Source organism: Enoplosus armatus, chromosome 1, assembly GCF_043641665.1.
Source record: "Enoplosus armatus isolate fEnoArm2 chromosome 1, fEnoArm2.hap1, whole genome shotgun sequence".
Classification (NCBI taxonomy): domain Eukaryota; kingdom Metazoa; phylum Chordata; class Actinopteri; order Centrarchiformes; family Enoplosidae; genus Enoplosus; species Enoplosus armatus.
In genome coordinates, this window is record NC_092180.1 from 2,418,150 (window position 1) to 2,444,016 (window position 25,867).

Sequence of the window (25,867 nt, forward strand, 5' to 3'; positions counted from 1 at the left end):
CTCTCTGTTCCTCATGATGTGTTTGTGTGAAGTGACAGCGCCCTCTTGTGGCTGTCGGTCCATTCATTCAGGAATGTTTTGTATTTATTAAATCAAGAAAGAAACTGTCAGGAGCTTTTGATCATATCACATGATCTTCATCAGCAGTTGTCATGAAAATGTTCAGACTTTGTGTTTATTATGTTTATTAATTGTGCAAAAGTCAGAAGAGGTTTTCACTGATGAAATGAGCTGATTATTATAGTGTTAATACTAACAATGCTATCAAGTGGTAGCATGCCGTGCATGTGGTGCTGTGATGTAAGCAGCAGTTTATTATTAAAAAGAGTTATTTAATGTATTTTAAGATTTACAAACACTGAGCTAACAATTAGCAAAGTCCAACAAAAACAATTTAATATACAAACAAATGAATACTAGTATACATGTAGGTAAAATCTTTCTTTCCAGCTTTTCAGCTCCATCTCTAGTTAGTGAAACATTTTCAACTTTAAATCTAAACCTGCAATAATAATAACGGTTATTTTGGCCTCTTGGCGGCAGCGCAACAAGCTGGAAACGTCGATATTTAATCACGGCTGACTTGTTGAACTTGTTAGCCAACAGTTGTTTATTTCCACCCCCGTCAGTCTCCTGATGGATGAAGTCCAGTCTTCTCTCTCTGTCAGCTCTGTTTCTGGTCTCCTCCACCTCCTGAGGGAAACATCTGGCTCTTCAGCTGCTAAATGTGTATATGTTACTACTACATATACTACTATACTATATATACTATACTACGTTCAGCAGCTCGTGTTCAGTGACTGAACCAAAACAAAGATCTGTAGAGGCAGTCATCATCATCACTACTAACGACCCCTTTCACATTAAACAGCCACCTGCTTCGTTATTAATATAATAAATATATTGATTGTTGCAGCTTTAAGGCTGCAGGTAGTCTGCAGGAAGTGGCTGCCTGCTTCAGTAAACAAACACACGACAAACTACTGTAATCAGTTTATTGGCAAAATGAAATATAATGAATGTTGTGAGTACACACTTACTAATCCAGCTAGCTCCCAGAAGTCCATCTAGTTATAAACGTACCTACCCTTTTTGTCTTAGAAACTATTATAAAGGTTAATGGGATGTTTTTCATACAGACTGTACAGAAACAGGAAACAGGACGGAGGATTTATACATTATAAAAACACAACATCCTGGCTGAAAGTTTAAATTGTACATGAAGGAATTTCAAAGGATTTTTCTGTATAAACAAATTTAATTTCCAAGATGGATCTCCCCAAAAATATTTCTTCTTCTGCTCCAAAATAATCTGTTGTCATCCCCCCCCCCCTTTCCTCATATTTTAAGTTCACATCTTTCAAAAGTGGTTAAAAGAAACGTTTCACCCTCAAACACGTGTTTTAGGTTAAAGTGGGTCAAATATGGGCTCGAGCTTAAAGCTACCTTTGTGCTTGTCATCAGAGACAGTTGTAAACTGGGAGTGATACTTGAAAACAAGGATCATAAATGTTCCTCTTTAGTATCTCATTATTTCTATTATTACCAGAAGAAAATTAAAACAACATGAAAAAATTATAAAAAGACAAGAAAACAACCGACTTTTAAAATTCAAGGAGAGACCAGCTGCTAAAGGAAACACTGGCAGTATTTTTTGGGATTTAAATTCACACAAATAATGACTAAAATTATATACAAAGTACTAAAAACATTTCACAATAACTCAAAACGCTGGCATATAAAAATTAAAATAAAAAAAAAACACCCCACACGAGGTGGATTTTCCAGTTGTCCAAATCAGTTGTCACACAGATTCTCTCAAACTTAGCTTCTGTCGTTACAGACAACAAACAGGATTCTCTTCAGATCTTTTAGGAAACTAAAACCATGAACTTACAGAGAAACAGTCGTTGTGGAAACCAGCGACACTGTCGTCTGAGAGCGTGTACGAGCAGGGCAGGAACCCACCAACTCCAACTGGTTCCTCTGATCCAATTATTCAGCTTCACTCTCTGATCCAAAAACCAAAAAGTCTCTAAAGTGCTCCAAAGAAACTGGACTGACACAAAACAAGACATGGAAGTGCCTCGAAAGAAGAAGAATCTAACTAAATAGAAAGCAAACACACATTATTTTACATTTGGACAAAATGTTTCACCAAATACAAGGTGGGAAAAAAAATAAAAAAAAGACGATTTCCCTCTTTTTCTTTCTGTGTTTCTGCAGTTCAAACATGAAACTTCCTCCGATGAGCTTCAGTACTTTGGTACTTTGGTGTAATCCTCCGTGTGAATGTTCCTGCACAGACAGATGGACAGGATCATCCCCAGCAGCTGGAAGACAAAACATACATCGAACATGTTAAATCCCAGACATTTTCACATCTAACTAACAAACATTTAATTTTGCTCAAAATGTGAAGGAACCAAGTCAAAGCTTGAATCTAAAGTTATAAAACTAACCACGTGATTTTGGGTGAGCAGCAAATACAAACATCTACTGGTTTTCTTACTCCTCTACGATACTGAGCCACTGATCAACAAGCAACAACAATAACAAACAACTTGAAGACGTCACGTTGGACTTCAGGAAAGTGTAATGTGCATTTATTTCCACAGTTATCCACAGACGTACCTCAATAAAAGCCACCCCGAGGCAGATGCCCAGGACCACCCCGATGTTGGTGAGGAGCCAGCTCTCCACACTGGCAGAACAACCCTGATAACAAACACAGGTCCATTAATCCGACAGCACGGAGGCAGGTAAGCAGTGAACAGGCGAGAGCAACAGAAAACACAGTTTACCACGTCGTAGACGGGCCAGTTGGGCGTCTGAGCCTCACAGAATCCGCTGTCGGAGAAGTTTCCGGTGGCGAGCGAGATGTTCTGGCAGGAGCAGGGAAACAGCAGCTGAGAGCTGTTGACGATGATCATGTTCCCGTTCCAGTCCAGACGGCCGGTCCAGCCACAGCACTCCATCTACAGACGGACAGACAGGCAGACAGACAGGCAGACGGGATCATCAGCAGCGTGGTCGTCGTCTGCCGCGGAGGACGGCTGCTTTCAAGGATGTTGGCTAGAGACGGGAGCGAAGGCGCCTCGTCAGATATTATTGATCGATTCTGGAAGCTGAAGAATGTCGTTCTGTCTCTACATCACTTTTCCTGACAGGTGGGAGATTAAGAGTTTGGCAGGAAGCGTCCTCATCAGGCTTCTGAATGACTGAGTGTGTTTCCAGCCACACGAATAACTCAACCTAAACTCTAAAACAGCAGAGACTGTCTGTGTGCGGCACGTTGGCCTTCATTAGAAAGCTGATGGTGAAGAAACAGGCAGGAAGCAAAGGAGGAGAGAGGGAGGCAGGATGTTGTGGTTACGTGCTACATGTTTGAGCCATAAAATGTGTTGTTTTTTTAAATTACACATAAATAAATACAACCTGTCTGGGCCATGATATAAACTTAATTACTTATAACATGTTGACCAGGTCAGTGATGTTGTGTCAGGAGATAATCAAGAGATTACAGATTGCAGTAACATCCTTTGGAGATTTATTTTGAAGGGTACAGACAAACACTTCCTGTTCTTCAAGTGTTGCTGGTGTTTTTCTAAACAAGTAAATCAGTTTTTTGGGTAGAATTTGTAGACTTTCCTATAAAGTGACACAGTAAGTTTAGATGTTTTATTCAAACAAATGTGAACAAACCTTTTCAGAGCTGTTCACTGTTTTATTTTATAAACATTAGGTGTTGCACTTCTGTTAGCTTTATTTTTCCAGAGAAGGAAAGTATTTCATCTGCTTCTGATATATTTGTTTCTTTAAACAACTGTAGTCTTCATGCATAAATCTCTTCATTAGAGGAGAAGTGTGTGGCAGAGTGTACAGTAATGAACGTGTCGGTGTCAGGTGTGTAGTTCATGTTTGTATTTGCTGCAGTTTCATAAAAACATGAGATTCTAAGAGCACGAATCTGACCCCAGATCAGAGCTTCCAACTCACATTCCTCTGGATGAAGTCCCAGGCCTGCTCTGTGGTGGAGTTGTTGCCAGGGTAGTTGTCCAGCACCTTGGAGACGATCTTGGACATCTCTTCATTTAACTGACAGAAAAAAGTTTTGTGGTGATAAATCTTGTGATGCAAATAAAAGATCAGCGACGTGAAGACCGAACTGAGGTGGAGACACGTTTACTTCAGTTTAACTCAAGGAAAATTATTCCATGCACGTCTGCTCCATGTTGGAGAGTGTTTTTCTTTTTTCTTGTGTGTTATGTGTAGCTTGTTTCATGACTTCAGAATAAAACCAAACCATTTATCCATAAATGTACAGAAACACCAGAGCGGTCAGTTCACAGCTGTTAGCATGCACATACATGGAGTTTGTACACCTTGGACTTTCTGAGAGTCACGTGAGAAGATCGCCTCCACTCTCACATCTTTTTGTGAAATATAAAGCTTGAGCCAGCGGCCGGTTAGCTTAGCTTAGCATAAAGACTGGAAACGGGTGGAAACAGTTAGCCTGGCTCTGTCCACAGGTAACAAACTCTAAAGCTCACTGATCAGAACGTTACAACTTGTTTATTTAATCCGTACAAAAACAACACTGTTTTCAGTCTTTATGCTAAGCTAAGCTAACTGGCTGCTGGCTCTAGCTTCATGTGTACTGCACAGAGAGAGAGAGGTATTGATTTTCTCATTCAACCTACAAATAGTGGTATTTCCCCACATGTTGAACTATTCCTTTAAGTTTTTCTCTTAACAAAAACCTTGATGTTCTTTAACAAAGAGGGAATCTGCTGGATGTTTAACAATATTAAAGCGTTATATCAGAGCCATGTTTCACTTGCATTCCTGAATAATCACAGTTCTTTTTCATGACTTTGGGATGTCGACTGGCACGAGCTACAAATTCTTGCGGTGAAGGATTTGGCAGCCTGATCTGTGAAATCAGATTTTAGGATATGACGAGCGTTACAAAAGAGGAACCATTGGAGGCAAAACTGATCCAAATCACCGCAGTCCAGACGCAGGAAATCTGCGTGTAATCGCTGTTAAATCTTTTCTCAAGCGTCAAACCTGAATGTCGAGACACTCAAGGTCTCCAGTGAACACGGCTCTCCACTCTGGAAGAGCAGATATGCTTTCTGTTTTTATTCAGAGCAGAAGGACGGGAGGATTTTTCCTTGAACCCATTTGGCAGAAAACACAGTGGCTGAAAAAGCAGCTTCCAACAAATGTTCAGATACAATAAACAGATCTGTCTGAAATCCTCCTTTTTTATAACATTTCATCTGGATCAGTGAGGACGCTTCTGGTCCAAGTCTGACATTTTCTTGTTTTATTTTCATTTGCTCGAACAAAAAGAGCACCAGTTATTTCTATGTTTGTAGACGTGTGTGAGAGAAACCATGCGCTTGTAAGTTTGTGTTGGACAAACTAAACTATGTCACCGTCCAGCTGGCGTCAGTCTCGCAGCTTTCAGTCACATTCCCCATAAATCCCTTCAGAGCTTTGTCTTTTCAACAAAAATCGGGAAAAAATGCATCTTACTTCGTTTACAGCTACTTTAAGTTGAGCTAAAACTACTGATGTTTTTCACAGCATCGTTTCTTTATGAACTGCAACTGTAAAAAGTGAAAAACGAGAACCTTTCTGGTCGTAGTCCAAACATAAGACTGTAGAGCTGGAACAATTAGTTGACCTCTATATGATTCTTAAAGATTTGTTTTACCATTTCTGCCTTTGTATGAAAGTGACAGTAGTGATAAAGACGGGACATGTGGGGTGATACACCACTGAGCAACCAAACTTATCTGCTTTCAGCTTCTCAAATGTGAATATTTATAATGTATCGTGAATGTTTTAGTTTTCTTAGTCTTCTCTGATAGTAATCTCTTTAGTTCTTGACCGTTTGTCAGGAAAAACAAGCAGTTTGAATACGTCGCCTCAGGAAAAGAAACCACAGGTGAATCAAAAATGAAAACAATCATTAGTTGCAGACCTATAAGACGACAATACACCGAGTGTAATGCTGCGTTCACGGCGTGTAGGACGGAGGGTAATGATGATGTTAATGATTGTTCACATAAAGCTTTTCACATCAGTCTTTGGGTCGTGAGGCGTCCTTTCGTTTACATTTTCAGGCACTTCCTTGTTACTAAGCGTCGAGTCGGACATGTCAAAGCTTTCAGAAAAGTCTGGGTTTTCGTAATTACAACTTGGACGTTGACATAAATGGTCCTTACGAGTCGTAAACTGGTGATTACGGTGAGTCACGTGACGTAAACACAGCACAAGGTCTCAGGGAAAGACAGATGTTTTGCATTGGAGTTAATTACTGCAACGTTCATAAAAACATCTAACTAGTATTCTATATTTACCCCGAGGAGGAGTGCTCGGATTGAAGTGTGCAGAAACTCCTCTAAAGTATTAAAGTGAGCTCATAGTTGTTGTTCATTTCACCAAAAAACCTCACAGATGTGACTGACGATGTTCGATTACTGTTTTGTGATGAGCTCTCATATAAATTAAACTCTACATGTAAATAATCAAAGCATAAATCTTGAATTTATTATTTTGAAAATGTCTAAGCCAATAGGAGACTTTGGAGAGGCAGATAAATGGAAGTAGACAAACAAGAATGCCGTTTCTGAAACAAACCTATAAAATAAAGTAATCTCGGCTGCTGAACATTTGTAATCTAATACTTAATGTCAAACCTATAAAAGGTTTGACATAAAGTTTAAAAGCCAGAGCATATGAAACACACATTTAAATTGCTATTAAAGAAGAAGAGTAACATACTTTACACCTTTCTGCTGCCTCCTGTTCTATATGCATCTGTGTCTCAGACTGAACACCAGAGGGCGCTGCAGCACCAAATGCTGCCGGCTTCAATTTCAGTCAGCTGCTGTTACATGGACCATATGTCATCGCCTCATCAGATGCAGTGCTCTCTGTTGTAGTGGTGTACTTGTTGGAAGGGTAGAATTAGCTGCTATTCATAGCACGTGTTGTTTCTATTACAGCCGCAGAACATAGTTTTGCCTGTGAGGGCATGTTGCGACACGTCGTGGGTGTGAAAGGCAATCACAAGACGAAGGTGTGTTATTGACAAACTTCCACATTTCATTAGTCAGAATCACCCGTTTAACGTTTGGATTCTAGGTGAGACTAACGAAAAGGGGAAACTCCCATGATGCTCATGTGCTGTCATGGCGATGTGAGGAGAGGAAGTGACATCACTCACCACGTCCTTCTGGAAGTAGATCAGAGCGCCGGCTGTTATCTGAGCGATGAGGATCAGCAGGAGGCAGGTGAAGTACTGAGGAGACAAACAGACAGATGTTAAACCCAAAACATCTGTAAGAGTATTAAAACACGCTGGCTGAGAGGCGGCGCAGCAGGATGCCACCTGGACTGTGATTGGACCGTCAGACCAGCATATTCTAGATGTAGTACAACAAGTATTGTGTGTGTGTGTGTGTGTCACAGCCTGATACATCTTTGTATTGGTTCTTCAGTCGGAACCAATGAGCTTTCAGCTGAGAGCAACAGACAGGAAGTCAGACAGTAAGTACAAGAAGGACTAACATGTTGTTGGGATTTGACAGCAACAACAACACACAGCCTTATCTGTTAAAGTTTCGGTACGAAGTTCGGTGCGATCAAAGTCGTGGAGCTCCCAAATATGGTTTGAATATAAACTGTCAACCATCAGATATACTCTTGTAATGTGCCTCTCTGTCGCTCATCTTTCTGGTGTTTAGATGTGAAGTAGTTTGGAACCACAACTTTATCCAGAGTTTATCCAGTGGTACAGAGAAACTAGTACTTTATCAAATCAGTATTGTTCAAGTGCGTCCATGATGCTTTCAAGCTTTGCTGTTGGCTGTAGTAGCTGATCCAACATCAGCTCTGACCTCAAAAACTTCACAACATTACATTTTGAAGTAATTCAGAGAGCCGTTGTTGTTATGATAGGAAAACTATCATATTTCCACAGTAAATCCTCCACTCGCACCACATCTGGTCACACATGTACATACATGAATATATAAACTGTCACTCACCAGGCCCAGCAGACAGCGGATCTCATAAATGGCCCCCAAGCAGCCGAGGAAGCCCATGAGCATGGAGAAAGCGCCGACTCCAATCAGGATGTAGCAGGCGGCCTTTACAGCTGTGGAGTTGTCTGTGTGGAAACGACAAAGAATACAGATCAGAAACCACAACGTGAACGTAAACAGGACTTAGTGAACTCTGCAACTCAACAGCATCTTCTGGACGCGACGAAGACGAGTGTGAAGCCGCACTCTCTTTCAGCGCTGTCGCAATCTGAACTCTACAAACTTGTGCAAACTGAAACCAGACAAGCTCACTAACACAGCAACACATGTGATCCCCAAATGAAATGAATTGAATTAGAGGCATATGAGCGGCCGCAGGGCTCCACTCACGGCGACTGATGATCAGCGTCCAAACGTAACGCAGGAAGCTGAAATAAAGCCTCAGCTACAATCCAGACCCTCAGGGGCCTCAATACAACTCTAACAAACCAGATAATAAACTCTCTTATATTATCAGGTTGCGAACAATCTCACTGCACATTCTTCTTACACATAAACACCAGTTTCTGTGTGGGAGATGTGGCGCGCGCATGTTTTCTGTGGGGAGTCCGAGATCTGAGACAGCGATGGTGAACATTCAGAGACAAAAACTTTGTGAACAAGCAGCATGCTGGAAGGAACACGTCAGCGTATTGATATCTGCCAACATACTCTTTTAAAGACTGACCACCCCCCCACCCCACCCCCATAGAGTCCGCGTGGCCTCAAGGAATCATGGGATACCCCCGGGGGATCAGTGAATCAGGGCTCGCAGCTCAAAACCAAGACAACCAAGAGAAACGAGGGGAGTTTATGATGGAAAGTTAGGCTGAAGAGGGGGAGGGTTGGTGGTGATGCAGGAAATGAAAACCTGCGTGTGTGTGTGTTAGTATACGAGTGTGTACATGTACATGTTTTTAGGGTCAACCTGCAGGGCAACCAGAGACGGTTCAGCTCTCGACCCCGGATTAAATACTGGCTGCCGTCACGATACAGAGGAGTCCACCGATGATGTCTACACTTTTCTCACCAAGGTTTCATTCGACAGACAAAAAGCCAGCTGCTTTTCAAAAACACTGTTGAAATCAATGACAGATAGAATAAACAAGTTATTGCTCAGTACAGTGAACTTCTGTCACTGCATTAAACCAGACAAAATTCTCAATTTGTGAGTTTTTCATCAAATTTTTGCTCCGTTCAAAAGCTTCTATCATTTTAAACACCATGTATTTTTGAATTTAGTTTTGCACTTCCGTAAAGTTTGGACATATTTAAACAAAGAGGCCGGGATATCCTGACTTTTTGTCCCTAATATGTGCCCAAAAAATACTGGATCCTCTCCATAGTTCCCATAATGCAACTCAACAGCTTATAGCTATCGAGTCGTCAAACCGACAGTCATAACCCTTAATCGGTAACTAGGTCAGAGCCAATCAGTCGATCAGCCTGGTGGTTAGCTGCTCCAGCTGACGTCACACACCTGCGAGTCACCATTAAACTTTAAACTGAAGAATCCACCTGTCAGTTTGCATATTGAGGCGTTTGTTAATGACCTCGTGCTAGCTTAATTACCTTGTTGCACATGTTTACTCTTGAGCTTATGCTAATGTTGTCTAATCAGTTCATTCACAGCGTGACTGTAGTCTGGATTTCATTTGTCTAATGAGTCAAACTAATAATAATAATAATATTCTTATTAGCTGGTATTACACGCAGCTTATGATAATGGAGCACACACACACACACACACACCTACGATTATGATATCTGGAATAAAATACTCTTAAACTGGAGTCAGTCCATAGTATCACCGACCCAGAGAAGAGTTCCCCGAGGTCCCCCTCCTCGACATGGAGGTCTGTTTACACCCCGTCTGAGTTGTAATAAACCAGATTTGTCCTTCAATATTTGGGCGATATGTGATGACATAAGACGGGTTCAGCAGAAATGAGGTCTCGCTCTGACTCAGCGCAGTCTTTGTTCAATCAGGTTACAGCAGGCTGATTTCATCGCTCACACACATGCTGCACCAGGGAGCTCATTGATTCACCCTCAGAACCACTGGGATCATCTGTGAGCCCATTACGGGCCACTGGCTCCGTTTATGAAATGTTCCATTCAGCATCAATACGTCTCATTTATGTGCAGACACAAAGATAAACTGTCCACTGCTAGCTTTAACGCCCTGCTCCGCGCCGTTTGTGTCGTATGACCGCATTCCCGACCTCGATGAAATCCCTGGACTCACGCTATCTGTCCTCCGTCCTCTCGGCTCGGACAGACTGGTGATGTAGTGTGTGTGTGTGTGTGTGTGTGTGTGTGCGTGTGGTGATGAGTAAGGCGGTGAGCGCACTGGGCTGATGTGATGCATGCTGATGCTGGACGGAGCAGAAAGAGCCCAGTGTCTGAGGGGAGGACACCTGCAGAGAGGCCGTGGACGAGGGACAAATGTCCTCAGTGACGCTCGCTGGTCTGAGAGCACACACACACACACACACACACACACACACACACACACACACACACACACACACACACACACACACACACACACACACACACACACACAGTGTCGGTCTCTATATTTCTGCATCAACTCCGTCGTCTCTTTGCCTTTCTGTCTGTCTCGCTGACTCTGGTCGTCTTTCTTCTTCTCTCGCACTGATAAACTCTCTCTGTTACTATTTTAGAGGAAATAAGTCTGAATTTTGGGGGTAAATGTACTATATTATTATTATTATTATTATTGTTATTTGATATCAATCTCATGTCTGTTAAGTACAGAGCTGGAGTTAGAGCGTGGTTAGCCTAGCTTAGCATAAAGACTGGAAGCAGGGGGAAACAGCTAGCTTGGTTCTGGTTTTAGTTTAAAAATGCATCTACCAACAGCGGTGAAATGTAAGTAAGTACATCTGCTGAAGTACTTGTACTTTACTTGAGTCTTTTCATGTCACTTTATACTCCACTACAATTCGGAGGGAAATATTGTACGTTTTACTTCACATTTATCCACATCTTTAGTAACTGGTCACTTTATAAATTAAGATCAATCGATAAGTCGATTGACAGAAAATGAATTGCCAAATATTATGATACATATTTTGAACATTTCAGGTGTTGGCAGAGCTATTTTTTTCACTGTGGACAGAGCTAGGCTAGATATTCTCCCCTGCTTCCAGTCTTTGTGCTAAGCTAAGCTAACACACAGGTTGTTTTCCCTCAGAAATTATAAGTGAATTTGCTTATTTCCCAAAATGTTGAACTATTTCTTTAACCTTACGGGTTGCAGGTTGATGAGCCACATCAGTCTTTGAACACTGTGTCAGAGGATCGAAAGATATGGAGGAGAGAAAAGAGACAGAGAGGCTGACAACGAGACAGAGATTCGTTTTGTGGCTTAAAGGAATTTCCTTTTTTTAAACACAGTCCAGAGAACCAGGCCACAAATCTGCTGGACACTTGTGTTTAACTGTCTCGTGTGGTGGAAAACACACACAGGCGTTCATGGTAACACCGACACATGTTGGCCTTCATCAGTGACTGTTAGACAGAAGACGTCTGTCATCAGAGTCGTAACGCAGCTCAAAGCTCTGGAAACCAAACAGCCAAATCCAACAGTTACTACAGATCATTACGTTAGAAACACCAGAGCCGGTTGACAAATTGATGATTTATGTGTTGAGCTCTCAAGTGGAAGCAGGGATGTTTGGGTTGATCACCGTCTCCAACTGATGAGAGTGTGAATGTGGAAGTTATTTAAGTCTCAAAGTAAAAATAACACGAACATAACGCCTCTGTTTGGAGGTGAAGCTGCTGATGTGAAGCAGCTAATTAAACCCAGCAGGGACTACTTGCTAGCTTCTGATTTAAATAATCAAACGCTTGCAATCAGAAGAAATACAGAATTTAATAAAAAATGGGAAAGATTTCAACCAGGAGATGTTGTACCAAGCCGGAAAGACATATGTAGGTTGGAGCAGCTGATAAAAATGAACTAAAATACGCTGAAAAGCTGAACTTTTGTGCATTATAACCTTTATTTTAATGGAAGTTGATATATTTTCAACATATAACTGGTTCTACAGGATCTGCTGGACAAAATACGTTAGTGTTAAACGCAGGTTCACTAGCGCAGCACAGTCATGGCCGCTCGTCTACTTCTGCCTATAACTCAGATTTGTTTAAACTCGATCAGATTTCAACTCTTTTTTCTTCTTTCTCTCACACAGACACATTTAAAGACACACACACACACACACACACACACACACACACACACACACACACACACACACACACACACACACACACACACACACACACACACACACACACACACACACAGCCTGCAGCCAGAACTTGGCCTGTTTTCAGCCTGTTAATCATGGCTCCATTTGTATTGGCCTACATGCGCTCTACAAGTGGATTAGTGTAAAAGGTCCACTGGAAAAATACATATTGGCCGTTTGTTTCGTTTGTGCTTTAGAAGTCATCACAGTGAAATCCAGCCAGCAGAGCTGCATCGAAGGCTTTTTAGTCCAAACTACAGACGCAGCCTCCACTGAAGTGATGATTACAACTCAAAACACACAAATACATAGAACCAGGTCATATGAAGGAATCACACACACACACCGCACGACAACCATCATCAGTTTTACAGTCGAACGCACAGCGATTCAGTCTGTTCCTTCCTCCGTTTCACTGAAAGCAAAATGACATTAAATCTGTTGAAGGCACTTACTGAGGACGACGATGAAGCTCTGATTGTCCAGCAAGAGCCACAGTCCAAAGCCCATGATGACGGCCCCACACAGCTGGAGGACAAACACAAACACACACACACACACAGGTCAGCCATTAAAACATGCTGCTGTAAATGTGAGCACGTTTCAACACACTAACAGATGACGTTTGTATGTGAGGAACCTTCATTGACAACAGAGGACGCAACAAAACTTTGCAGGCTTTACTCTGCTTATACTGGCGTGTTTTACTGGTACTGTTCTTAAATCGTGGATACGGGTTGAAGGGAGGGGATGCTCATACAATGCAACAGAAAGCGATCAGTAAACAGTAAAATCAGGCGGATATTTGAGCGTACGAACAGGAAAGTAGGAGGGAAACTAAACTCCAAACCACAGAGATTCAGTTAAAAGAGAGACTTTTAACAAGCAGAGATTTGTCTTCACAAACCAGTGGTCAAAAATAAGCTGCAGTTTTTCTCAAAAATGAACAGATTTAATAAAATTTAACAGTTTATTCAAAGCTGTTTTCTGAGAGACGAAATCATTTCAGTGCAGAGGCCTGAATATGAAATATTCAAGGTGTGCAGTGACGCAATGCCTCCGTGCCAACGTCTTATGAATGTTTTATTGTTCCAGGATTTTACCAGGTCAAAACCTGAGACAGCAAACTCCTAAAGTCTATGAAGTAAAGTATTGATATCAACTTTATAAAAGACTTGAACATGTAAAGTGCTCATTTCATGTTGCTAAAGTTCAGTACCTTCACGTTTGATCATGTGTGAGTATTGTCAGACTATTTTTGAGCAGTAACGAGATTAAAATGAAATCAATTCAAAAGTCCCTCAAAATATTTAAAGCAAAATTTAAGTAACAAAAGTGCAAATGTAACTTAATGACTACGCATTTCTGTAAGTCTCCCGTTTGTGCTTCCCTACTTCGGATCTCATTAATGTAGGAATTCAAACACAGTGTTTATCTGTCTGCTATGAAGCTCTTAACCTCAGATCACAGATTTCATTTCCACAGAAGAGGGGAAACGAGAAAGTGAGTATCACCCTGGTAACTAGGCCACAAACACTTCATCCGCACTGTAATTAAGACTCAGAGACACAGAAAGACAACATGAGTGAACAGTTGACATCAAGCCGCCCACAAAACTGCAGTCTACTTGAGCAACTTGAGATACTTCTACACTGTCAAAACACAATCACTACATTTGCTCTTCTTGAAAGCACTGAATAAAGTCATGTATTTACATATTTTGTTCCAACCGGTCTACTTTTTCCTCAGCCAGTCTCAGAGTTTAAGAGAAAAAACAAGCAGCAAAAGCATAAGGAAAGGATTAAACAGCGTCTTTATTTGTGTACGCCGCTATCGTTAGCGTGTCCGGCTAACTAGCTTACTACCAACAGTAGCCTAGTAACTTAGCGTTACGTCCAAAGCCAAAGAGCAAACCATTAAATTACATTAGGTTTTGGGGCTACAGGTTATGTTTAAAAAATAATTAAGAAAAGTGACTGCAGCTACTAGAGCAGCAGTAGTGTAGTATTTCACCACTGTGTGAAGCCGGTCCTGGATGCTATCAGAGTTTATGCTAATGTTAGCAGCTCGGTCCTGCTCTTTTTTGTATTTGGGGGAGTTTTAACTCCAGAAACTTCAGCTAATGTTACCAGAGGTGGTGTTACATTTGCCAAACTCTTCGGTTGAGCTGGATTTACAGTCCATAAGGAGCGAAAGTGTAAGGATTAAACAGTGTCTTTATTTGTTCAAGCCGCTAGCGTTAGCATATCTGGCTAACTAGCTTACTACCAAGCTACTACATTTTTGAGGAGGCACGTATCAACTACGTCGTAGCCTGACGCATAACGTCGGAGCCTGCGCACGTAGCCACGACATGGATCATCAACTCTACATGGATACTGACTTTTTGCCTGGGACACGTGGCATTAGCATCAATCTTTCAGCATAACATCATGTATGTTGCCATCAAGTGCATATTTAAAACCCGTTTATAGGATTCCCATTAAAGGAGCTAATGTTAGCCTAATTACCTAGCCAGCTAAAGTGAATAAAACAGTTGTCGGTTAAGGTCACCGGCTAGAAATGAGAAGCTTTTGACTTGCTAGCCACTAAAACAGAAATATTAAAACAAACAACACCATTAGATGAAGCACATGTTGAGCGAGGTTTCAGTCTGTTGTAGGGCTGAATTTATTCTTATTTTCTTTATTACAAATGTCAGAGTGATTCTACATTTGATTCGTTATCAGTAAGAGAAATAAACCAAACATGTAAACATGACGTGCATTGGGAACATCTCTTTAACAGTGTTTTAAGGTGCGTTGCTCCACATTGAAGTGAAGGTAAAATACTCACAAAGAAGATGAGGTTGAAGAGGAACAGGAAGTACTTGGTTGCTGTCATGCATCCTTTCCCCATGATGCTGGATCTGTAAACATGAGAGACCACAGAGTCACGATACACGCTCACATAAACAGAGTGCAGGTGGAGTTATTCTCGACTCGAATCCAGATTTGCTTTGGGGAGGAGTGTGATGTGAACAAGTGGTGACAGATGCTGTAAAGGACCACAGACCCCTGACTAAGCTGGCCGGGTTGATCATGATCTGGACTGGGGGGGGCTCAAATCTCCAGGATTACACCCGCAAAACCAGTACAAATCACAACCTCAATCTGTGAGCACAGAGGGAGGAGAGGCCGGACCCTCTGACCTCTCAGATCCAGACTCATCTCCACCTAAAGATCAGCGTAAACCAGTGGAGGAACGTAAAAGCATACTCACTGAAGTTCCTTTTAATTATTTCAATAATTGTAATTGATTGTTACTGATGTAAAATCCTGCTTTTACATTAATGCGTGAGTAATAATAATCTAATGATAATATACAATAGTATAACAGCCACAGGGGACATTTTACTACTTTGAGTAATTTTACATTTTTGTGATTATACTTGCATACTTTTACTTTAGTAACATTTTAAATGCAGGACTTTTACTTGTAACAGTGTATTTGTACAGTGTGGTATTAGTACAGGAACTGAATACTTCCTTCATCATTGAATTTGAACAACAGAATTGTGTAATTCTTCGTCACTCTTACAGCGAAGGTACAGCGACCTGGTCATCGCAAGAAATAATGTGGAGGAAGAGTTTAACTCTCTAAAACTAACTCAAAACATATTCATTTTCAGGAAACTAAGATCAGTCTTCATTTGTAAAAGATTTAAATTGTGTACTTGATTTTATTTATCATTTCCAGTGAAAGTTATCAAATCCCACAGAAAAAGCATTTGACTCACTTTCTCCATTAGGAAGATGTTGATGACATTTCTCCTTCTGTGTGGTGGCTCATATTTACAGACAATCCAGCCCAACATGAACACATCATCTCTCTCTCTCTCACTTTGGTTTTCCCAGCTTCTCCTCATCTCCCTGCAGCCATCCCTCCTCTCCTCCTCATCCCCTGCATACAGTAATGGCCTCTTACTGTCCAATAAATCTATGAAAATCTGGGTGAAACATGGAGGCCTGACTCGATGTTTCCTCCTGGCAGTGAAGCCCTGTAGCGTGAGCACAGTGCCCGTGTATCCGACCCATATTCACATCGCTGTAAATGGGTTACTGTTACAATGCTGCCTGTGCCAGTTTGGGGGGGGGGGGGCACCTGCAGGGATGACAGAGGGAAGAGAATATGCAATGGAAAGATATTTTGGCAAATGGTCGCAGCAGAGCCAGATGGAAGGTATTATAGACTATAAACAGAGCAGGCTGAAACCTTAACAAAGACCAGGTCAGCCTCTGATAGTGCACAGCTAGAGACTGAAAGGAGAAACGCTGCGTTATAAAGAATGAAACCCCCCAAAAAAAGACACACGAATGAAAAAGTCAAAGCAAAGAATTGGTGATTTTTATGCACAGTTACAGGATGAAGACCAAAACCAACAATGTGTGAGTAAGTCAGGAAGTAAAGTGTCTGTGGCTCATTGATTCCTACCAAAGACGTAAATCTTTAAAAGTGGCTCACAAATAGTTTAATTTCTTTAAAAGGCTCAGGGATTTCCTAAAACAGCTGGTCACAGTAGTTTTAGCGAACATTACTCAAACAGGAGGAAATGGTGCATTTGTTGGGGACTATTTTCAGCTGCAGATTAACAAATTCATGCCGCTAACTAATAGCAAACAGTCCCACCAGCCGGCTGTCCTTTGGAGAGTCCAAAATGGAGGAAGCTATCATAGCTTATTAGCTGTGTGTCTCCTCTGTTAGAGAATAAACTGAGGAATGGTTTGTAGACAGTTGTAAACAGGAATTGAAGATAGAAATACATCTACAGCTTAATAAGCTGTGCAAACGTATTGTCCCATTAGCAACAGAGCTAAGCTAACAAGGTTATGAGGTTGCTAATTGACAATTAGACCACATCCAAATGTGTCTTTTGAACTTGTTGTCCTGTTAGCAACCAAGCTAACAAGCTGCAAGCTAAGTCTGCAAGACCTTTTCCCTCTTCGTCGATAAAACTCTTTATTGAATGAAATGATGTACAATCCTGAGAACAAAATGCCAGGAAACGTAACCAGGACAGAACAGAGAAAACAGAAAGAAGCTCGAGGGAGCTAAATGTGAATGAATAGCATTAGCTTGTTGCCAGCGAGTTAGCCGTTAGCTCGCCGGCTCCAGTAGTTAACCAACTACCCCTGCATTAGTCAGTCAGTACGTCACTCAAGCAACGCCACATTATGGTGCCTTCAAGGCTTCCCCACAGGTCTGAAACAAGTTTGAAACAAAGGCTTTGTTAAATTTAGAAGTGCCACGGAGCCACTTTGTGCTGCAGCTGCTGAATGAATAGAAACAGGTCTGCTTCAGGAATGTACATGATGTTTCAATTAATTTATTAGCCTGAAGTTGTTGAATACGGCAAGTTTTTAAAAATGTCTTTCAAATAAAATCCATAGGGAAGACACGACTCACAGCAGCTGCAAGAAAACTCTCGCAAATGTCTGTGCAAAAATGTGCAACAAGTCGAAGAACACAAATAGAAACATGCTAATCTAATTATTCCCACAGAGAGCTTTCTACACGGTCTGGATCACATTATGAAGCCAGTAAGTGTCATGAATGTGCTGCTGAGAACAGAGACGAAGTTATAAAAACGATTCTCGGACTCGAACAGAAACGCTGCAGGTCGAATCTGTGCCGTCACAGGCTTTGACCCAGTTCACACAGACTTTGACCACTGAGGCAGGTCAGAGTGGACAGACAGCCCAGTTTCAGAGGGAACCAGTCCCAGTTACCACACAGGGTCACTATTGACCACTGTGTGTTGAAGTGATGCAGCCGTCACCCTCTCACCACACACTTCACTGACTCAGACAGACAGACAGACAGACAGACAGGCGGCTCACAATGACCAGAAAATACTTCAACACAAGAGTCGGCCTGAGCTCTTCTTCACTGAGAGTGCAGAGAGGAGCCAGTGTCTCTCCTTGACCACGAGACCGTTCTGAAGTTTAATCTCTCAAAGACCACATTCACTCTCAGGCACTTCATGTGTCGTGGGCGGATCTGACCCAACTCAACAACAAAAAGAAGCTTAGAGCAAATGCAGCTCATGTGGGGTTCGGACTACACAATATCAGCCCGACCCGACAGATGCAGGCCGTCTGGAGCGGAAATGGACGTATCGTAGTGCGCGACATCCGACGCCACCTCGAGGACGCCTCACGACGTCTCGACTAAAAGACGAGCGTGTCGGAAGTTTACATTTCAGAACAAGAATGTAAACAAACAATGGCGTCCGATGATGTCATTGGTGCTGCAAGGTGGAACTAAAGAGGAAAAGGTCACCGTCGGTATTTCTTAATTTTTATTAGGCTTTTCCGACCAGTATCACACGCAGCGCTTCGGACGCCATCGTTTGTTTACATTCTTGTTCCCAGAAGTCCTTTCCTGATGACATCACAGACAGCAAGCTATGATTGGTCGAGGGCCAACGAGCAGGGTGTCTGGTCTCTTAACAGAAACAAATATCTTGTAGTCTGAACCCGACATTAGAAGTACAAACTGTTTATTATATCTGCAAGCGAGACATTTGAAGTGCAAGTGCTGCCAAAGTGCTGCACTAATTTTATCAGATGTGTGACTAAATTACTTTCATGACTAACAAGAGGACGTTTGAAGCAGGACTGGAGTCAAGTCAAGTCTGAGCAGTTTCATGTAACGTGGATCACTCAGTACGATCCTTTCGATTTGGAAAAGTTAAGTCTGGATTTCTGGCAGAACTTCAACTTTAAAAAAAAAAAAGGTGCAAGGAGACGGAAAACTAACAGTTTTGCTAGCTAACAAACTTCTATAAACAAGTACAAAGTCATTTATGGATAGCTTTTGAGAGTTTGGTCACTGTCCTCTTGGCAGTGCAACCCTTCTGAGACATCTGGCAGAGAATGTGACTAACTGGAAGAAATGCTAAAAACTGAGGATATAAAACCGTCGTTTCAATTCAACAACCAAAACTAAACAAGCTGAGGCAGCGCTCGACAACCTTCATATCATATCGCTGCCTTTGCATTTCTACTTAGTAACAAACAAACAAACCCTTCCTCTCCTCTGTCTGCTCCTCCTCCTCCTCCTCCTCCTCTGGTTGTACCAGGCACAACAACACACAGCTGAGTGCCGCTGAATGACGCCACAACACTCAACGAGGAAAGTGAACCAAAAGATAAGAGCAGGTTTCTCTTTTTCTGAGCAGCAGGTGCATCACGTTATTGCGGTGCAGTAAGATTTCAATACAATATCACACTTTCTTTATCCAGTTTCCAGCTGCAGTTTGATGGTCAACTTGTGGGCAATATTTTCTCACTTCCTCCCTGCTTACATCTCCGCACGTGTCTAGAGGATACATCAGTGTTCATCTTAGTCTCCTATTTCTGCTTTATTTGAAAGCTGACGTTTCGTTCATGTGACATACACTGGAGATTACTTTTCCATCCTCATTTACATTTCTCAGTTCTGTAAGGCACTGTTTAACTCCCCCCTCATGCCCTCACGAGTCATCAGAGTGTCTCCGTTGCGTGTTTGTGTGTTTAAGCAGGTTTCTGTTTTACACGCACTTGAAAGAAAATGCAGCCGAGCTGGCCCTCGAGTCCAACCTGCGCCAAACCGATGAGGTGTGTCTAAAATATCTTCGGCGTAACTCGCGTTCAGCAGAGCTGCGGGTATTGTTTCACAACAAGCTGCGGTGCTGCAGCTCATTCTGCGTCCACACAGTGAAATAATCCATCACAGTAAACACGAAGCAACTTTCCGTTTCATTTGTTTGGGAGCTGCTTCACGTTACGCTCTGATTTCCTTTCAGTCACTGACAACAGTGTCGGGGATAATCCCTCATAAACGCTTTTTGTCGTCTTTCTAAGCCGTGGCAGCCGTTAACGTCACGCTCGGTCGGACTTATTGTTTGCTGACAAAAATGTGTCAGTACAAGAAAACTACTCATACAGATGCACTCAGAAAATAGTGGAAAACACTTTTTAAATTGCCAAAACAGTCCAAAACCCAAAAGTGTTCAGTCTATTATCACATAAGACAAAGAAAACTTTTAGCAATTTGCATCTTCACTTTGGGATCTGAGGACTTGTGATGAGCATTTTTCACTACTTTTTCACATTTTATAGACTAAACTATTAATCGAGAAAATACCTGCCACATTAACCAATAATGAAAGTAATTGTTAGTTGCAGCCCTACTGACACTTGGGGGGGGGGGGCTTTGAGTCATGAAGCTAAAAACTTCTGACACTCTGGAGTTGAGAGTTTTTCCTCTGACAGACTGTTTGTGCGGCGTCACGCACTCTTTGACTCTGACAGAAATGTGCAGGAGGTGCGTGGGGCGACGACCACAACAACAACAACAACAACAATAAACTCTTTTGTTTCCACTCTTCCCTCGCTGTTCTTTTCATCAGAATCTATTTGTAGCCTGAAATTTAAATCTCACATTAGGACGAACAAAGAAAGAGTTTATTATTTAAAACTTGTTGACTTTTCCTCTTTTAAAGGAATAGTTCGACATTTTGGGAAATGCACTTAGTCGTTAGATGAGAAGATCAACATCACTCATGTCTGTGCGTTAAGTATGGAGCTAGAGCTAGGAGGCTATTAGCCTAGCTTAGCACAAAGACTGGGAGCAGGGGGAAACAGCTAGCCTTTCTCAGTCCAAAGTTCAAAATACACCTTCCAACACCTCAAAAGCTCAGTGATTACCACTTTATATATCCGGTTTGTTTAATTTATACACAAACAGAAATGTCAAAATGACCAACTACCTCTGGTCCCCCCCATGAAGACAACAACAACTTGTTTTATTTGACCAACAGTTCAAACAGCCGAAACCACAAAAATATCCAGTTTACAAACAGATACGACAAAGAAAAACAGAAAACCATCACGTTTGAGAAGCTTTAAGCAGCGAATGTTTCTTCACAGTTCACAGGAAATGTTGTATATAATAAAACACACACTGCACTGACGACGCCTCCACATCTTCTCCCCACCTGAGACCACCACCACTACTAACACACTCTTTCAATAACACAACCTCCTCCCTCCCCTCTCAGTGTCCCACTCAACAATGGCAGCTTTCAGACACAATTTTCTCTCCTGCAACAAAAGGGGAAACTCGACACGCGGAGGGCTGCTCCGGCCTTACATTTCCTCGGCACAATAAAAACAGCCGCGGCCGTTTGAAAGATGGCCTTTTCTCACCGTGAGACCTTGTTTTCAGAGACACCTGACACACCTTTCAGCCTCCAGACCAGTTCTGCACCTCGAGGACGGTCACTCACGCTGACAAACAAAAATACTACAGACACAGACGCACTGCAAAATAAGACGACAAATATGTTTTAACTTTAAGCTTTAAATTGATCTTTTGTTGTCGATTAATCTGCTTCATCCAGAGATATTAACAGATTAGGGCTGATCGCCATTATTATTATTACTTTCATAAAGGACAAAGAAAAACTGCAAATCTTCACATGTGAGAGGCTGCAATCAGTGAAAATTTGACATTTTTGCTTAAAAAAAGAAAAAATGGACTAAAACGGTTCACAGATTATAATGTTTGATACTTGAAATACATTTAGCCAATAATACTGTACTTTTACTGATTTAGGATTTTGTTGTAGTAGTATTTTTACATTGGGGTATTACTACTTTCTGATCTGGGAACTGTTTCCATCACTGACAATCTGTGAGGCGGCCTTTTAGTGATGGAAATGTGACAGTTTGAAGTCACAGAACTCCTGAAACTCAATGAAAAAACACGTATAAATTCAGTTTCATCGAGTTAAAGGTATTCTAGAAATCAGCGTTTCTCATCTGAACGATCTTGAATGTGCTGCAGTGAAAGCGACTGGCATGCTCGTGGGGTGAGGAGGATGGTGAGGATGATGAGGAAGGCGGCTGTGTGGTGAGAGGGAGGAGGTGTGTGGAGTCACCAAAACAAAGAGAAGCTCTGCCTGAGCTTGTCAGTGAGTGAACCCCGCCCACCATAATTAATTCAACGTTTGACCACTCGGTGGCAAAACCAGTTTGGGCCTCCCAGGCAACTCTATTCCCACTCAAGTGAAAGGAGCAAGCTGTGCCGGTTTCCATGACGACACTCCAGAAGGGGAGGAAGGAGAGTAAAGGGGGGGGTGTGGGAAAACGGAGCCGATCAAATCTCCATCTCAGGCGCTCCCTCCCACAACGTCAAGCATGTAAACAGTAAGAAATCTCTGCTTTGTTTACTGCGTCTGAACAAGTCTCCTTTTTCCTCTTACACTCAAACTCATCGCGGCCATCATTAAAACTGTGATCTCACGATGACGTCACAGTCCTGCATCCCCGAGTCCGTCTGGGTTTTAGTTCAGGCTGCAACTGTTATACTTCTGGTTATTTCCTCGATTCATCAATTCACTGTTACATTTCTTTGTGAAAATAGTGAAAGATGCACGTCACATTCCCTCAGACAGTATTTAAATTGCTTGTTTTTGTCCGAACAACAGTCCAAAACCTCAAAATATTCAGTTTACTGTCATAGGGGACGAAGAAAACCAGCAAATATTCACATTTCAGATGCTGGAACCAGTGAATTTTTATGTTTTTTATGAAAGAACCAAAACATATTTTTGTGTTTCTGATTTAATTTTTCTTTAATTATCAAAATGGTTGCAGATTAAATTTCCAGTCCATCAGCGAATCGATTAATCAACTAATAGTTTCAGAGTTTAAGCGTACCATGATGGTCTGAGCTGACAAACCACCATCTTAGATTCACGAACAGAACAATAAGCTGTTTGTCGTTAATCAATTAGTAGATTTTAGGGCTGAATCCTGAACCTCCATCATTGTTTGGTGCCGACTAAAATGTCCGTGGCAGCAATTTGTGAGCAACGCTCGCCTCCAGTCCGCCATGTTGTTTGTCGTGGAGGAGAAACGGCTCGAGAGGCTCAGACTCTATTTTAACCCATAATTACCTTCAGGGAAACTCCATGAAACAGGGCGAACAGGTTATGGACTGTGAAACATGCAGGCGTGGTGTCGGCAGAGGTGGAAGGAAGCATTTTCTTTTCATGCCACTTTATACTTCTACACTATCTCAGATGGAGATACTGTAGTTATTACCTCCTCCACCTGTGTGATAAGAGTTAAACTCATCATGTAAAAGGTCTCAGAATGCAGCCGAACTGGTCCAGACCTCCTGAAGGTGACTCCGAAAACATTCATCTTTCTTGTCCAAACTTAAACCGCCAACAGCTGCCGACTCCAGCGCAGCATAATCTCTTCAACAAGACGCACTTCTCTGTTCCCGCTGCATGGAAAGGTAATTAAGGTCACGCTGGAGAGGGAAGCACGACCTGCAGCTGAACTGATTTACAGCCTCACATGCTGAGGGAGAAAGAAGCTCTGAGGGGGGACTGGAGGGGGGGGGCAAGCTGAAATATTGACAGAGCGGTTGATGCCACCATGCACAACACTGACCCACATTCCCATCTGTAACACAGACCGGTCCTCATAAATACACAACAGTCCCACTCAGCTTCAAAAGGGGGACACAGTCCTGGATCTGGATGTTGTGTAAGTTTGACAACATATTGATTTTTTCTTTAATGAAATTTCAGACGCGGGTCAGTCAGTGACGGAGGCTTCAGTTTAGGGCTGAAACGATTTCATGCCACTTTGTTAATAATTGATTAATGGTTTAAGTCATTTTTTCCAACCATGTGGGGGTTTATTTGTTATCTGGATCCACATCAGCTTCCACTAAGTGGTCGCTGGTCTTCCTCGGGTACACACAACGACAATAAAAATGATTTAAGATCACAAAGTATCAACAGAAACCGGCAAAACAAGCCAAATATAACAGTCAGAAAATAAATGAAATGACTGAATATGAAACATTAGAAGCAAAACTGTCATAAATACACAGAAACAATCGAAAAGGGTTTTTTAAAGATGTGCTGCTTGTTGGTCGAACAAAACAAGACGTTTAAAAGACGTTACATTCAGCATCTTCTTACTATTTTATGACCTTTTATGGACCAGAGTTATACGATAAATCAACCAGGCCGAAATATCAGGCGATATTAGCTTGTTGCAGATAAACTGTATCTGTATGTCGGCTGCGGTACAGAAACGCCAAAACATGTTTCCAGCTTCTCAAACATCTGAGACGGTCCTCCGAAGACGAGCGACAACAACAACCCAGCAGTCACGGTGCTGTCACAACATAAAACGGATCTATTTTTATTAACTTAAAGTTTTACTTTGCCACCTGAAACAGCCTGAAGGTCGTGTACTCAGCTTTTATTTCTTTTGCTTGTTTGAATATGTTTCTGTGAATCAGCTCTTTAACTGAAGCCAGTGTTGAAACCCTGATTTAAGACTTTTATTGAGTGAAGTTCAGAGAGTTTTAGTGTCTCACGATGGTTCAAATCAGTGGTTCCCACAACAGGAACATGAACACAACGTTATGTTATTTTTCCACACTGTTTTCTAATCATATGGGATTGTTTTACCTCTTTGTGCCTCTTAAATTAAAATAAAGAAAAAAGGACCACACTGTGGTTGAACTGGTCAAAACCAGGAGACACAAGCAACCAGTAAGGAGGCATCACAAGGAGACTCTGCCTTGTTTTCAACAAGAAATGTTGGGAAAAGCTATTTCAAAAGGCTTTTACACCCGTGTGGGAATAAACCTCACTAGTAATCACTGAATCCTTTAAACTTTAGGGCATGTTGAAGTGTTGGATATTGACTGGATCAGATACATCTGCCATCTGTCAAACAACTGTGTGTGAAGGAGTGAGAGCAAAGTCCAGGTTGGGACGAAGTCCAACAGAGACGATCAACTTCAGTTTCTGTTTTGCACCAAATTACATGCAGCAAACAGCTATTTGTAACCGGAGCAGAGCAGCAGTGTTTGCGTTACAAAGTTCTGACAAACTTTGAGTTATTCACATTTTCTTTTCATTTGTTTTAGTGGATTTTCCTACAAGAGCCTCTCAAAGATCAAAAACACTTGAGTGATGTGAAAGTTGAGCAGAAGTCAAAGTGGAAACTCGCACAGTAACAAGTGGTGCGATGGTGAAGCGCTTCATCGCGTCAGATACATAAATCATCCTCTCAGGCGCCACATCATCAGTCCTCTGCACTTAATTCAGTTCATAAAAACTCCTTCCACATGTGGCCGTTTTCACAAACTCTCGATCAATCAACAAACTGATGATCGATCTGAAGCCGATCACCGAGCAGCCACACGCACGCCTCGTGCTCGAAAACATCATGAATTAGAGAAGCAGTTTCCGTTCACAGGTTTACGCGTTTCTCCGGCTGGAGGTCAGCATACTTACGTGTTTTTGCGCTAAACTGCGGAGAGAAGTGTTGTCGGTGCGGTGCGGGTCCGGTGCGGGTCCTGTGCGCGCTGAGAGCGGACTGCTGCTCGGACTGAGTGACCTCCTGC

The 25,867-nt window shown here is 42.0% G+C and overlaps 1 protein-coding gene across 1 annotated transcript; it reads right to left on the reverse strand.

Annotated features, from left to right (window-relative positions):
• Positions 1 to 981: 981 nt before the first annotated feature.
• LOC139282552 (CD82 antigen-like) lies at positions 982 to 25,867 on the reverse strand. Its single transcript, XM_070902323.1, has 9 exons — positions 25,758 to 25,867; positions 15,230 to 15,302; positions 12,850 to 12,922; positions 8,070 to 8,191; positions 7,247 to 7,321; positions 4,000 to 4,098; positions 2,805 to 2,978; positions 2,635 to 2,718; positions 982 to 2,333 (listed from the first exon to the last, which is right to left on the reverse strand). The coding sequence occupies exons 2-9, from the start codon at positions 15,290 to 15,292 to the stop codon at positions 2,256 to 2,258; spliced, it is 768 nt and encodes a 255-aa protein (XP_070758424.1). The 5' UTR covers positions 15,293 to 15,302; positions 25,758 to 25,867; the 3' UTR covers positions 982 to 2,255.

Coding starts and splice junctions, on each gene's coding strand:
- LOC139282552 (XM_070902323.1), bottom strand. CDS start 15,292: ATGGGGAAAGGATGCATGACAGCAACCAAGTACTTCCTGTTCCTCTTC. Junction 2,979..3,999: donor GGGACTTCATCCAGAGGAAT/GTGAGTTGGAAG, acceptor GTCCGTCTGTAG/ATGGAGTGCTGTGGCTGGAC. Junction 2,719..2,804: donor ACTGGCCCGTCTACGACGTG/GTAAACTGTGTT, acceptor GTTTGTTATCAG/GGTTGTTCTGCCAGTGTGGA.